General features: G+C 31.2%; 2 protein-coding genes across 8 annotated transcripts in view; one reads left to right on the forward strand and one right to left on the reverse strand.

The window, feature by feature from the left end:
* The window catches only part of LOC106073444 (phospholipase D1-like), a 79356-nt gene extending 76563 nt beyond the window's left edge, over window positions 1–2793 (reverse strand). Inside the window, exon 1 of the mRNA XM_013234006.2 lies at window positions 2470–2793. Within this exon, the coding sequence (XP_013089460.2) occupies window positions 2470–2632 (163 nt within the window). The 5' untranslated portion in view covers window positions 2633–2793. The remainder of the gene's footprint in view (window positions 1–2469) is intronic.
* A 2651-nt stretch (window positions 2794–5444) lies between these two features.
* LOC106073446 (centrosomal protein of 164 kDa-like) overlaps window positions 5445–16041 on the forward strand; it is a 29336-nt gene continuing 18739 nt past the window's right edge. For 2 of the 7 annotated variants that reach the window (XM_056031967.1, XM_056031973.1), the window contains exons 1-12: window positions 5445–5596; window positions 8170–8331; window positions 9178–9289; window positions 10212–10345; window positions 11137–11264; window positions 11465–11620; window positions 12139–12243; window positions 12521–12580; window positions 12693–12770; window positions 12927–13010; window positions 14431–14460; window positions 15902–16029. In XM_056031967.1, the coding sequence (XP_055887942.1) occupies window positions 8265–8331; window positions 9178–9289; window positions 10212–10345; window positions 11137–11264; window positions 11465–11620; window positions 12139–12243; window positions 12521–12580; window positions 12693–12770; window positions 12927–13010; window positions 14431–14460; window positions 15902–16029 (1082 nt within the window). In that variant the 5' untranslated portion in view covers window positions 5445–5596; window positions 8170–8264. Of the gene's footprint in view, window positions 5601–5729; window positions 5846–7505; window positions 7616–8169; window positions 8332–9177; window positions 9290–10211; window positions 10346–11136; window positions 11265–11464; window positions 11621–12138; window positions 12244–12520; window positions 12581–12692; window positions 12771–12926; window positions 13011–14430; window positions 14461–15901; window positions 16030–16041 lie in introns of those variants that run through there. The other 5 variants (XM_056031968.1, XM_056031969.1, XM_013234008.2 and 2 more) reach the window with 5 other exon arrangements.

Below are 16041 nucleotides of genomic sequence, written 5' to 3' on the forward strand. Positions count from 1 at the left end.
GAGGGTTCATTATTTCTTAGAAAGGGGAAACGTATATTAGTTGTTGTTGTTTTTTTAAAGTCATTTTAAAAGACACGGAGGCTATTTAAAAAAAACAACAACATACTATGTTCTAAGTTGGAAGACTCATCTTATTGAGCTTATTAACTCTGTCTACTACTGGTTCCCAGATTGAGCTTGATGGCACCCCTGGAAAACTAGAATTTCTTGGCAGCGCACACAAAAAAAAATATGGGGAAGAGGAACTAAAACTTCATTTCTTTAATATACAAAAACTATTTGTATAAATCTGACACTGAAAGTATTTCACAGTAAGAAATGAAAAGAGCAGGCTCAACAGCTGTTATGAAGCGAATGAAATTGTAAGTTAACACCACCCCAAAGCACAGGCCAGAATATAGTCATAATGCGAGACTGAAGCAGGCAAGACTTGCCAAGATGTTTACATCATGAACTGATCAGTAGGCCATTAGTTAGGTAGGGTAGGTAACAATAATAATATGCCTCTATTGTACTGAATAGCCACATCTTCTCTTTGCTTAGTAGTTCCTTGCAGTTCAATAAGCCCTTTTGTTAGTCATGGCAAAACCATTAAAATCTAGCTACTATTAAGTTAATATCTTGAAAATATAAAAATTAGATTAAAGTTTTTTTTTTTTAACATACAGGTTAGATATCTATATCATCTCTCTCTCTCTCTATATATATATATATACCTTTCTCCCTCTTTATTTCAACAAAATTTGCTCTCATGCTCTCTGTCTATCTTAATATAAAAATGCATTTAAAACTAATGGAAGCCTGCCAGCCAACTTAGAAAACACAACATAGACGAATGATATTGAAATATTAGCATTGACATTAGCTGTCTGGCTAGCTGATACTATGCACTGACATTATGAAAGTTAACATTTTGGGTTACAAAAAATTCCTATAGACTACAGACTTATTCATTAGTCCAGCTAACTAATAGCAAAATATCCTTAAACCTGTGACCCTCAACTAGTTCACATCTATTAAAAATAGTATTATTTATAGTGGTAATTCAATTATACTTTTATGAGAGACAAGAAATGTTTGAATAGAAGTAAATTTCCATTTTATTAAATACCTTTAGTTTGTGCAAATTTATGGATTCACAATAAATGTATATAAATAAATGATGTGAAAGTTATTAAAAGATTGTATCTAGATCTAAATTATTATCTTGATCTTAGCAGGTAGATCTAAATCTAGAATGTAGTCATGGTCAGTACAAAAGCTTTGCAAATAATGAATAATTTTGATTTGATATCAATCTTTTAATTTGTATATATACATATTTTATAAAATTACCATAGAAATCATTATATAATTTGTAAAATGTTGGTTTGTAAAATGTTTTAGATATCTACATGTTTTGGATGTTTCTTCAGAATTTAAGATAATCTACTTCCAAGCCCAAAACTCCAGAGGGTGAGGGCCCTGAAAATTGCAGTGGGCAGGGAGTGAACCTAGGACCATCGAGGCAACCGAACAAGAACAGTCCAGCATGCATACTACATGACCAGTTTAGTGCAATATGAATAATATAGATCTTTACTAAACTAAAATGTAGAATTTAGATCTAATGCTAGAATCAAGATCTAAATTCTAAATCTAGGTCTCATTCTAGATTACAATTTAACACTTCAACAAAGAATGATATGTATAAATATAATCTAGAATCTAGATTTAAGGGTCTAGATTCTCTACACATCCAGAAATGTAATATAAATATATGATATTATATTAATTATATAATAATATATCTCTAAATATTAATATAATAATATATCTCTTAATATTAAACTGAGTCTATTTATAAAGAGATAAAGTCCATTTTAAGTTCATATAATAATCTAAACTTTTCTAGTCTAGAACTATTTTATCTATCATTACTAAAAGCTTAACATCTGCAGTCTGAAGCCTAAAAGTTTAGCTTTCTTAAGCCTATTTTAGCCGCTATCTAAGCTTAATAATAAGCTTAAAACATAGATTACGAATTTAAGATTATGAAGTATTACTATTAACTATAGATCTATAAACTATAATCTATAAGTCTAAGTCGACTAAGTAGATCTAGTTAAAAATCTAGATCTAGTATATAAATATTAATTAGATCTACTACTACACTACAGTGCTAGGTAACTAACTAAACTAAAAGTTGTAAAAGTTAGATAGATTCTAGGTCTAGATCTAGTAAAAGTACTTCTATTAGACTTAGTTTTGACACTAGATCTAGACTAGTCACTAGTAGATCTAGAATAATCTAGATGTAGTAGACTACTATATTCTATATAGATCTCATCTAGATCTAGAATAATTTAGATCTCTATCATCTAGATCTAATTATAATTTATTATATTTTATTTAAAATATTATTAGGAAATTACCTATTATTATATTTATAATATAATGCAGTATAATAAAAACTTTGATTTCACCTACCGTCAGTGGAGATATTAATATCCAAATCTGCAGGTGTTTCGGGTATCGGTGAAAGTTCTTCATAGTCGGAATCTGAGTCCGATTCTTCCACGTCTATCACTGAAAAACTTCTAAGAAATTCGCGAGTTGTATCTATATTTACAGAATCCCCCGTATTCATCATATTAAAAAATAAAAATTGTTAACGGTTTTTTACATTTATGTGAAGTTTATAGATCTAACACTATCTAGATCTATCATTTTATTCATATCGCTAGCTTTTATCATCTGAAGAGACCTGGACTGGTAGGCAGTCGCCATGTTTCTAAACAATGTTCATGTGACAAGACGACAAACGACAATAACAGTTCTCACTAACCTATATGTCCATAATAAAAAAAAAAAAAAAAAAAAAGCAATTGATTCTCAAAACTGTTGTATTGGCTACCTGCATCTAGTAATCTGTAATAGTTAAAGATCGGGGACGGTGGTGTGGGGAGTTGGGGAGGAAAAAAATGAGAGAGAGAGAGAGAGAGAGAAGATAAAATTATTTTATATTACACTACAGCTAAACGCACGAGCTTAAGTAAAACTAATTAATTGATTCAATTTTATAGGTTATTCATAGTAGGCTAATAATTGAATACCATCAACAAAAAAAAATATTTTTTTTTTCGATCATCTTGACTTCGTCTATTGGGTTCAACTGCGGCTGTCTTTCATCGTTAGACATACTCCCTGACACCTGCTAAATTTTATTGTTGCACCTCGAGGCAAAATGATGTCTCTTCTAATACGCTAGGCACACTTCACCCCATGCAGCTTAGGACACTTTTTCTTTTTGTATTCGTGAATCCTTCTACAGTACCAGCATTTTCCTTTCCGTACATTTTCCTTTGGTTGAGTTACTTCTTTCTCTGTGATTGGAAGGTGGATTTACATTTGTTTTATCTGTTTGCTGGCAGTCACATATAGGCCCTTCAAATTTATTTTAATAAAATATTACTTTCATTTGTCTTTCTTTTCTTTTCTCTATCTTTATTTCAGGACCCTCATATATGTCTAAAGCATTTTTTTCCTTTGTTAATAAGCAAAATATAAAAAATCCTTAAAAAAAAAACGTATCTAAAGGGGAAGATCTCCGTCTTTAAATAAAAAATCCTTAAAAAAAAACGTATCTAAAGGGGAAGATCTCCGTCTTTAAAACACTATCTACCAATAATGTAGGCTACACGTTATTTCCTTTATTCGATATCAAATAAAAAAAATTAATTACCAATTATTAATGGACTAATTTAGTATTTTTGTTTACTGATTCATGTTTTGTTAGATACAATAAATAATTGTTTAAAGTAGTATTAATTTGATCGGAGAATGCGTGAAGGAGAAATAGCGTTAACAATTATTTAAGGGGAATAAACCCAACAAATTATGCCATATCTGTGAATTACTGAAATATTAGTTTCCCTTGTTGGTATTAAACAAAATAATGAATTATCTTTAATTAATTGTCTAATTGGTTACTTTTTAAAAATTGATTCATATCTTGTCTACATCTTTGAATAATTGTGTGAAGTTTCAGCCTGAACCGAGAGTAGGTGTTGAAAAAACAAACAACCTGTACACACATTTTACCAGACAGAAAGAAATTATGTAAAAATGTTGCCACTCTGGCCTCCTCTGATACTTCCGCCAACTTTGTGGGTAGCTCATAGTTTCGCCAGCTCCGCTGAAATTTTTGCCATTCGGGGCTTTAAATGTTGCCATCTACCTCGAGGCTCGAAGGGACAAACAGGAGTTTCTAACAGCTGATTTGGTTAGTTTCAATTTTTAGCTTCCGGAATATGGCATATATTGTTTCATTCTTTTGTGCCCGGTTTTGAGGCGAAAGAATAGGCGTCATCTTTCTTGTAATTGGATGAGAGCTTGTCCATTTTTCATTTATTATATTCTCTGTTGGTTATATTCTCTATTGGTTTCTTCATTTCTTCTGGATAGAGTGCGATATTCAATTGTGTATTTGTTCTCACACACCTGGCAAGCGTGTCAGCCTTCTCATTTCCTTCTACTTCAATATGTGCTCGTATTCATTGAATAACAGTTGTTGTTGTTGTTGTTTGCTGTCCTGAGTCGTTTTACATAGGATGGATCTTCCAAGCTTTGGAGGATTATTTTTGCATCGGTTAGGAAGACAATCTGAATGTGCGGGGTATTTGGGTGATTTATAGCATCATGGTAGCTGCTTTTAGGGCAGTAGAGGTTTTCGCCCCCCCCCCCCCCCCAAATCGGCCAACAGGGGAACGACATAATATAAAGATCTGTTAAAACATCAATAACAAGTTTTAATCATAAAGATATTTAATTGATGCTGTTAGCAAGCTGTGATTTCTACAAATAAATTGGATCGCCCCCCCCACTCGAAAGTTTACGGGGGGGGGGGGGATTGATGCCATCGCCCCCTCCCGACCCCACCAAATCGTTTAACATACTAGAGGGACGGCGAAATAATCTAAATATAAGTTGAAATATAAATAATTCGTATATTTTTTTAACATAAGCAATAAATTCGTATACAAATTGTGTGAATTTTATACTAAAATTCGTCCGCCCCCCCCCCGATCGCCCCTACCGCCCCCCCCCCCTGGATCCGCCAGTGCATGGACATGAGATGAATGCCTGCATGGGCATTAGCTGTGGATGTCGCCCTTACACCAGTTCCCCCCTCTCCACTCAGCTGATGTATCCAAAGGAACGGCAGTGCCGATACAGTTTGGGGTCAGCGGCGTCTCAGGCTCTGCCAGGGTGCTGTAAACTGCCTTGCTGCCTTAGGGTCGCCAGCTCCTGATTTTTCCTCAGGGTGGACTCCCGAAGCCTTTCCCATAATTGGGTATTAGTATAGCTGCAAGGCAACTGAGGTTTGAATGTCTTATTTAATTTAAAAAAAAAAAAAAAGCCGATCATGAATTTGTAAAAACCGATCCGAAATTTGTGTTTACCGAAATATTTCATTATATATAATAGTATAGTGTCTACAGAATTTAAAGGGCTTTAGATTTTAGATCTGGAATTTGTGTCTAGATAATCTAGATTAGAAGTTTAGTTAGACACAAATATAATGTTAAATCTAGATTATCTGAAACTTCAATAGGTAAGTAAGTAATATAATTGTAATTTCTAAATTTTCATTTTAAATAGACTGCTTCTGTCAGAAAATGTTTTGTTAAAGTTGTTTATGTTGGGAATTCGACATGTCCAGACTAGTGACTGACTAGACTATTTGACTAGACTAAGACTTAGAATTAGATAGATCTAGACTATAAGAATCTTGAATCGTCTTGATCTAGACTATTTCTAGACTCTATGTGTCTATATAGTAAAGTCTAGATCTTATCTAGAAGTCAGTTTCACAGTTTGAATTTCCTTGTTTTTATCTTTAGAGTCAGAAAGTCTGAGAAAGTATTGCTATTGTGGCATTGTAACCTACTATGTATACTATACTATATTAACTATATCGTCTATGACTATAATGACTATATCTATACTATAATTCTATATTCTATGAGTTTATGAGTCTATATTGACTATATATATATAGGCATAGGCATAATAGGCTATATTATATTTTAAATTTTGATTACTACAAATTACTACAATCTATCTATGTCTATGATCTAGAATCTAGATAATAATTCTGTCTCTATCAATCAAGTCAAACTCAAACTTTGAGTCAAAGTCTCTCTTCTAAGACTGTCTAGTATGAAGTAATGAAGTATACATAGTAACATACTGAGTCCATCTGAGACTCAATATATATATATATATATATTATATATATATATATATACTATATAGAAAAAGGAAATTACCATAGATTTATATACAATTTATAGATAGAAAATCTGATAGTATAGAGTATAGAGAACCAAATTTTCTGTAAATAAATTAGTATAAGTAACCAATTTAATTAATAATTATAATTCTAGAGACTAGAGTAGACCAGTAGTAATATACTCAGTCATGAGACAGTAGAGACTAGAGACAGTATTCTAGACTAGACTAGGTTATCAGGCACCTACATGCCAAGAGGAGGACTAAAAGAACAAACCCTTATTTCTTATAAAGGAGGACATATTTTTATTGAAAATCTAATTTATAAATCATAACAAAAATGTTTTTGATAAAATATATAATATAATAAATAAATATATAAGTAGATCAGAGTCAAAGGCTCAGACAAAGTCATCTTTTACAGTAGTTAGTTCATCATTTGTGTCAACAATAATTACTTCTTGTGGATCTCCATGCACAACATTTTCTTTGGAATAGTATTTTGTTAAAAGAAAAAGCCTCCAAATGAGTCCACTGTGTGCTTATGAGCGAAAACATACTTTCAACATTAATATTATACCTAGAAATGCTGAAGAAAATTAATCCCAAAGCTTCAGTAACAGCTTTCATTTGAACATCCTTGATTCAACATCTTGTGTTAAAGAAGGGGTTTTAAAAAAATATTTCTTCAATGAGGTTGAAGTTGAGTTGTTATGAAGGATTGATGAATATTATGCCACTGCAGTAAACAACAGAGTAAAAGCTGGACATATTCACAATTTAAGCCAATGTCTGCCAGATGCAGGACAAGACCCCAAAAAGGATATTATATATATATATTGTAGTAACTCCAGTTGGCGGACTGAAAGGGTTAATGTGTGTGCAGCCTACTAATACACACGACTCAGGCCAATCACACAGGTCAACGGCTGTCGATATAGAAAGGACAGTACTGCAAGTATGACCCATGTTGTGGTCACGTGACCGAGAGCCTTCACAAAAAGACACAGTGTGTAGAAAAGGACATTAGAGTCCAGGACAGCAAGCAGTAAGGACTATGTGCTACAAAGCGAGTCATCAAAAATGTAGCTGTACGAGCTATAGAGACTTGTAGTGATTAATTAGGCAGTTCTGTAGTGTAGCAAAGCATTTGAAGCTAGTGTAGCCAATTGTGTTTATTGCTTGTTATTTATTTATTTGTCATTAAACCGCCACTTTGTTTATTGAAGCTCTTGTTGTCAACTTCTTGTGTTAGATGTGCTGTTGTGTTTAGCAGTGTTTTCAGAAGGCCTGATAGAGAAGATCGTAACAATATATATATATCTGTCCTCCTTTTGCTGTAAGTCTGCTGACCCTATTCTAGCCTAGTAAATGAAATTAGTAGATCTACTATTACTAGCCTAGTATTATCGTATCTAGATCTAGAGTATAGATCAGATATAAACTTAGCTAGGGTAGGTATAGACTCTATGGATTTATATATAACAATTATTTAAATATAGTCTAGTACTACTTGAAGTACCATACTACTTATTACTTAGTAATCTTTGTAGATATACTCTCATAGACTTTAATATATATATTTAGAGTCTAGCCTCTAGATCTAATTTATTTTAAAATGTTTAATAACCATTATAAGATAAAAAAAAAAAATACAGAATCTAGATGTAGATCTAGACTAGAAACTAGGTCTAGGTAACCGTAAAATCTTTATAAAATTGAATTAAATCACAGTTCCACTTAAAAAAAGATTATTTAATGATGTTAGTACCATAAAGCTTCAATAACTTACAAGTTACCAAAATTTCTTTTAAAAAAAAGTTTATCTGAACAACCCATGATTACATAGAATCTATTTAAAAAATTGTTGGTTTCATAAATGTCTCCATTTAGATGCTGAAATAAGATGCAAGCAGACTACAACATTCCAGACCAAGACTCTTATCAAGCTTCAAGTTGATAACATAACAACTTAACAAAATTGAAAAATGATGATTAATGATCAAATGATTTTAGAAGAGGATTATGATGAAAATTATGAACCAACGGAAAATGGTAACTATTTTTTTTTTTAGAATTTGTTCATTGATAATATGTAGATATAGATATGTAGATCTTTATCTGTATTTGTTTGGCAAGGCCTTAAACTTGATACAGAAAAGGGTAATGTTTTTGAGACAAAGGAAAGCAAATTTGATATTTATCCAAAAGCATATTTTCATGAAAAAATTTAGCTTTATTATCTACTAGCTTTTACGACCATCAACATGAGATTTTTCTAACCTTATTAAATTACTTTACTTGTAATTGAAATTCCAAGACATTTTAACAGATCAAACTCAAATAGACCCCCCACCCCCAACATTATTCATTATTTTAATCCTCTGAGCTCATGTCTATCGTAATCCTTTAAATAGAATGTGGATAAAGCAATTTCACTTTAAGGCATGCTGTCCACCCAATTGTAAACTAGAGCCAAGCAAATTTTCAAATATTATATGTATAATATAAGTGTCTATTTTATCATCTTATTTTTTCTCTTGAAACTACAACAGAACCTGCATAATTCTCGATGTGCCTAATAAAACATAGTACTATAATTGAATTACATTTGTATAAATTAAATTTTTATGACTCTTTTTGAGACACTTTTTTTTCTGTTAGCATGTGAAGCTTTTGCATTTTATAATTGAGATGTTCCATTCAAAATATAGATAGTATAGTTGATTGCTTAAACACATGGGCCATTACCACATTAAAATAACTATCTAGTGTTTTTATGTTGGAGTTTCAAAAGTAAATTTAATAAATTGTAAAAAATATAAAAAATATGAGAATTAAACAAAATATTGGTCTGATTAATTGTGAGCTTATTGTAATATACTGCGTTTTACACTTAAGAAATTGTGGAGTATGCTACATCCATTGGAATCGATGTTGATACTGAACAACACCTGCTTTGGATTGCTAGAGAAGGATTTAATGCTCCACTGCCTGATAACTGGAAGCCATGGTAAAACTTTGAATTTTAAACTAATACCACATTTTGTTTTTGTACAATTTTTTTTTTCAGTTTATTTTAATTTATGTAAATAAACATTTTAAAAAGTTTGACCTTTTTTTTAAAAAAAAATTTGTTTGCTTAACGTTTGCTTTTGTATTCTTTTTCTTCTTTTTTTGTGTGTGTAATAATAATTATTATATATATATATATATATTTATTGTAATAAACCTGGTGGTGACACAGATGTGGGTAGTGGTCTGTGTAGACAGCTGACGCTAATCACCCCAGGCCAGCGCTAGACGAGCGGTCAACCATGAAGAGTTATGACTGTCAGCCAAGACAGTTGGGGAAGGATCTGTAAGTAGAGCTCAGGAGCGGAGGTGTCACAGTCAAGATGGTTTACTACAGCCCGGTTCACTACAGTCCAGTCGACTACAGCACAGTTCAGTGTGATTCAGCGGTGCAGTTCTGTATGGCACATTACGACGGTTTAGTGCAGAGTACTGTCAAGTACAGTCAAGATGAACGGCGTCTTGATCTTTGTCTGCGATCGAGTCGACATAACGAGCCCAGTGTGTGAAGTCAGTCCTGAACTGTTGAACCCAGTTCAAGCCCGGAACGAGACAGAGAGGCCAGTGCAAGAGTTGAAACGTCGGTACGGTGTTAACGGAGAAATATTTGTACAGCCTGTGTTATGAGTTGCCAATTGTACAGTATTGGCTCAAATTTATTCGACTATTAAAGTGTTACGTTACTTTGGAGCCCTGAGTTGTCAAGTTCTTTAAGTTGGTGGTGTATGGTGCATTTTGCAGAGAGCCTGGATAGTGAGATTCGTTATAATATATATATAGTTTTTTTAATACATTATTTTTCTAATCTTATTTATGAACATTTATTATTTTATCTTATTTATATTTTCTTCTATTCTTAGTCAAACCCCAACAGGTGACATCTATTACTTTAACTTTGCCTCGGGGGAAAGTATTTGGGACCATCCCTGCGATGAGTTCTACAAGAAAATGGTCTTGGAAGAAAGACGAAAAGGCTCACCTGATAAAAATAATGGTAAGTTATAAAATACTGAGAACTTTTGTTCTAAATTGAGCTTCAAGGGGCCAATTAAATCTGTCCTATAGAATATTTAAAAAAAACATGTATAATCTATAATTTAATAGGAGAATAATATTTCACCTCTCTTGTGTAATGCTCATTCTTGACGTATCAAATAAAACAATTAGAATAGCTTGCTTAATATTAGCTTGAAACTGTTTAGTCTCATCTTTGAAGTTGTAATAAAATTCTATAACTCATATATGCATACTATAATTATAAACCAACTGCATAATCAAAATGTTTAAGTTCATATTTTCAGTAAGTTTGGTTGTAGAGCAACAAAATTTGGTTAAAAATAAATAATTGAGTCTGAAAATGATAGAAGACCAACCTTTTTTTTCTCCTGCTGAATTTGCCACTTCAGGCATTAATTATATCTAATCATCACAGACATCAGAAAACTCATGACTTGTTCTTTTTTAGCCTTTGTTTGGAAATAGATAATAATAGTATTCATGAAGAAAACTTTGTAATGACCCTATTTCAGTGGATCATCCATGGGTTTCAGACTGATTGTAACATGATTTTAATTATTTCGCCTTTAAAAAAAATTTGTAAATCAAAAAATTGATTCATTGGTTGTCTGAGATACTGTTAAGTTAAGAGCTTATGTAAACATCAATGACAAGGTAACTTTTTAATAACAAAAATAAATCTTCCCCCACAGATCTGATATTAACTATAAATAGGTAGTTAAATGATATTTTTGGATTCATACTATTAGTGTACATTTTATTTTACAGCTAATAAAAAAAAGACAAAAGGTAAAGAGGACACTAAGAAAAAGAAAGGAGGAGTTGCATTAGGTTCCTCTGGAAGTGGAGGAATGGCAGATGAATTAGGACCATTGACTAAAGCACCTATTTTGAAGGTAGCATTAAAAATGTGTCTCTTTAATATACCTTACTTATATCTATGCATTTGACACAATTAATATTTATTTATTTGTTTTTTTTTTTTAATACACAAGTCTTCACTCCATTAAACTTTTTATACAAATACAAATAATATAAGAAATGTTCACCAGCAGTACAAGATGAAAATATATTTAATATATATCAAATGTTTCAGACTTCTCAGCTGAATCCTATAAACCTAAAAGCAGATTCCAGCCTGGGAACTCCACAGGTTCACAAAGGCAGTGCTCCTTTCGTAGGATCCATTAAGTCTGTAGATAGTCTTGATGGAGCTTCATTTCTCAGAGGATCAACTGGAAATTCTCAGCAGGTTCATTTTAAAACATTTTTATCAAGCTATGGTTACAAATTTTTATTGTATCATAGTATAAAATTGTAACTGAGGAAATGTGCTGTTTCTCTTACGACATTTTTTTTAAAGACTGTCATTGTCAAAAAATGTTATTCTTTTTTTTTTTTCAAATAATGTGCTGCATTTTCACAATTGTTGAATATTTATTTCAATCTATTAGTAAGTCTATAAAAGCACTGAAGAAACACTCAACACATTACACTATGAGTTTTTTTTTTTTTAAAGGAGCATTATTCAGAATATGGTTGTAAACATCTTTTTTTTTTTCAAGGAGCATTATTATTTCTGCAAGCCCTCCATTTGGAAAAATGATGCTGAAAAAAATAATGTGCATTAAGTTTAAACACATTTTGTGGTATTAAAATTGCTCCGAACTAGATTCTATTTCATAATATAACTTAACTTAACCAGAAAATGATGGATGCTTTAAGCTTATAAAAATAGTTGATCTCATGATATTAAATGTTCCATTTCAGATTAGGGGGAGCTTCAACACAACAAGTGGATCTATGAATAAAAGTCTCAATGTGACTAGTAGTGTTACCATTCCTGCCTTGTCTGGAGATTATGAAGATGATGATGTAATTACCTTAATGACTAGATGTGTTAAATTCTTATTTTTAATATATTTTTTTTCATTGTTCATTCTTGGTTGGTTTGCTCTTTAAATTCTAGAAAGTATTAGAAATCTCTTGGAATTAGGGCAAAAATATGTGTTTATTGCTGTGCATTTTTCCTTCTTAACAATAGCTAGTTTGATTTTGGCTTAATATTGTTTGCTATAAATTTATTAACAATTTTAAGATTTTTGATTAAATGCTCAATCCAGTTATCATTAATATTTGTTTGAAATTTCAGGAAAACTTTCGTCCAGGACTAGGCTTCAATTTACAAGATATGGCTGCATTAGGCTATGAGGTAAACTCAAGAATGTTAAGTTTAAATTTTAATACATACATGTTCAAAATTTTTTTTTAATTAAGATTTTTGAACTAACCTTCTGAGAATGAATCTGTGTGCTTTATTTCAGGAGTCAGATTTGGAGTCTGATGAGAGTAAGCAGCGCAAAGAATCAGAGAGTGATAGTGATGACTATCGGAAGGAAGTGGTCAGTAAAAATACATTCAAGACTTTTATCATTTGTATTATATACAAACACAAGCTGGAGAAAAATTGATATATTGTTAAGAAGAAAATGTAAATAAAGGATTTAATATTGAAACCAAATTATCTTTATAGTATTACTTTTTCAAAATAATTTTAGGACTTTGGACTGGATAAAAATCTGTCTGAGAAACTGATGGAATTAGAGAACTTAGAGCCAGGCCTGAGAGGATCATTGGAAAAGGTAGAGCTTAAAATGTCTCATTATTTGTGTGTGTCTGCCTGACTTGCAGTTGTACAATTTGATATATGTAATATATAATGCTAGAGCATTGATGAAGCTACAGCTTAAATAGTTTTCACATCTTGTAGCAGTATACTAGTGTAGTTTTTTTATGTCCAATCTGTGAGATTTATATGTAACCCATTACAGTATTAATATAATATGGTAATATAATAAATTGGTCTTTAATGCTGAGGCTGCTACTACTAAATGCTTGGGCTAGGAAGTAATAATCTTCAAATCTGAAGGAACATCTGAAGAATTTAATACAAAACAAACTGAATTAATTAAGCTTTTTTTTAAAAAAGAAATTAATGTGGTAATTCAAACTGTTACAAAAATTATTCAACAAATAGCATCAAAAATTACATTAGATACAATGTTTTTGGTTTGTAAGTTATCATAAGTGCATGTTGTGCCTTACAAATATCTTATGATATAAAATTGAATGTAAGGATTATGTTTATATATCCCGCATAGAAATCAAAACTGTTTGACCAATCTAGATAAAACTTGGCATAAATCATGGCAGAGACAATAGTGTATGTTTAATTTTCCTCCCACAACTGGTAACTTAACAAGAGATGTAATTTTAAGTATATTCTGAATCAAGATAAGATTTCAAATGAGCCTAAAAAGCGTACTTTTTAATAGCTAAGGATACTAATACAGCACTCAGTGCATTAGCTCATGAAAGTACTACAACAGTATACAATTTAATAGCTTATTGAAACTAATTGAAAGTACTAGTATAATTATATTCTGAATCTAGATAAGATTGAACCTTAATAGCTTTTTGAAGATACTCTCTATGGCCTCCTTCTGTCATGAAGTGACTATGCATCATCTCATGCAGCTGATTGAAGATACTAATATATTATTATTTTAGAGTTTTAATAAGTACTAATACAGTACACAATTCATAAGCTTATTGGAAGTATTGGAACTATTACAGTACACAACTTATGCATGTTGAAGGTACTAATACTGTACAAATTATTAAAAATTTAATTTTTATAAATAGTTACTAAATAGTTACAAAATACTAAATTCTGTAAGGGATATAAATGTTATAAGTATTCTATTTGGTATATGTAAGCCTTTCTGTGTTTGAATAAATAGGACAAAGTCAGGCCCTTACCCGAAAATACAGAAATTAGATGTAATCTTTACAATTTCCAAAACCAGAAAAAAAAGTTATAATAGAGTATACAAAACACTAACTTTTTGTGAGTGGGTGTGGGGGTAAGTGGAAAAGTTGATAGTTAAAATGTGAATAAAACCCCCTAAAAACTACATTTTGTTCCATGAATGTTATTTTGCTAATGTATGCATTACTAACCTTTATATAATGATAACATTGCACTATTTTAACCGATAGATAACCAAACTTGGCAGTAGTTTAGGCCAGGTAAGATAACTCTTACATAAGCTGTTTCCTTTTGTGCTTTGATAGCTCTGCACTAGTCATGTTTTTAGAAACTCTTTGCCCAATAAACAGATGTAATATAAGGAATATTTATATCATGCTTTTGAAACTGTATTTTTAAAGCTTGTAATCTTGTAAACAAAATCTTTTCTCTTTCTCCGTATGAAACACATTTATTCATTATTTAATTATTAGTTAGCAAGGAACTACAGGTAACCTTTTAAAATTAATTGATAAGCATGTTTTTAATTTAGGGATATGTCTGTTTCTATTATTTTTAGCTTTAGTTTAAGTTGTGCACACAGAAAATAAAGAAAAACTTAATCAAATTACTTGCATGTTAGGACATTAAAAGCAGAAAAATTAAATAATTTTCAAAAATCAACATTTAAATCTCTTGCTATAATCTTTTTTAAACATATCTTTCCATTTCTGACAGTACCTACTAAAACCAGTCACTTCGTAATGAAGTTTATAAGTGTTAGTTTTTACTGAAGCCTTTTAGAGTATGTCATTTTGATTTTGATTATTTTTGTGCTAGCTTATGTTACTCTGGGCTGAATTGTAACATATTTTGTAATAATAGCTTTGTAATCGTATTCAGTTAGTCTTTTTGTATCATTTTCTTGAAATTGAGTTTGATCCAATCACTGGTTCTATGTGGCAGTGTCACTGTTCAAGGTACATTAAGCTTTAACTTTGATGGCATTGCTAAAAGTTCTTCATTGTTTGTACTAGTTGGTTATACAAATGTTAGCCCCTACTCAAACACAATTTGAAATTCAAGTTTCTTTTTAAATGTTATAGATTTAAGAGTCTGGGGAAATGATGTGTGTATGTGTATTATCGAATACAAGTATCCAAATCTTGGTTTAGTTTTACATTTTATTTTACAAGCTTTGTCTGGGTAGTGGATTTTACTCTATATCTATGTTTTAAACTAAGTCACTACATGGAATAAAGAAATGGGCATTATTTGTTAGGGTTCTTTGGTGTTTGTCTTGTATTATTGAATTACAACATGCAAAGTCTTTTTTTTTTTGTTTTTGTTTTTAGAGGGACACTCTTTTAAAAATATTTATTCTTTATTTATTTTACCTACATTTCATTTTTTCAAACTAGGACGCTTTGCAAGTTTAAATATAAATATATGGCTACATTTAGTCCTAGAACAGCTGGTTCCTCTCCATATTTTTTCCTCTTCTTTCTGAACAAAAATGTAAACAAGCTTTTTTTTATTACATTTCAATTAACACTTGGCATGATAATAAAACTAAAATGTTTTTTTAGTAGGTTGGACAAAACACACAAAAAAAGCTTAATTTTTATATTATTGTTTTTTTGTGTGTGTTGATATGGGATATATGGGAAACAAGTATAATACTTATATGGGAAGTAGTACTTCATTTTGTTTCTTTTGTAGGATATAGATGGTACTTTATCACTAAAGTCAACTGCTAGAGATGAGTCCCCCAGAGGTAAAATCTCACCTCTTGACAATGAGATGGAAAGGAGGAGGAAAGCTGAACTTGCCGCACTCTCAGCTGAAAGGTAGATCATAGA

The sequence above is a fragment of the Biomphalaria glabrata genome, chromosome 6 (assembly GCF_947242115.1).
Source record: "Biomphalaria glabrata chromosome 6, xgBioGlab47.1, whole genome shotgun sequence".
NCBI lineage: Eukaryota > Metazoa > Mollusca > Gastropoda > Planorbidae > Biomphalaria > Biomphalaria glabrata.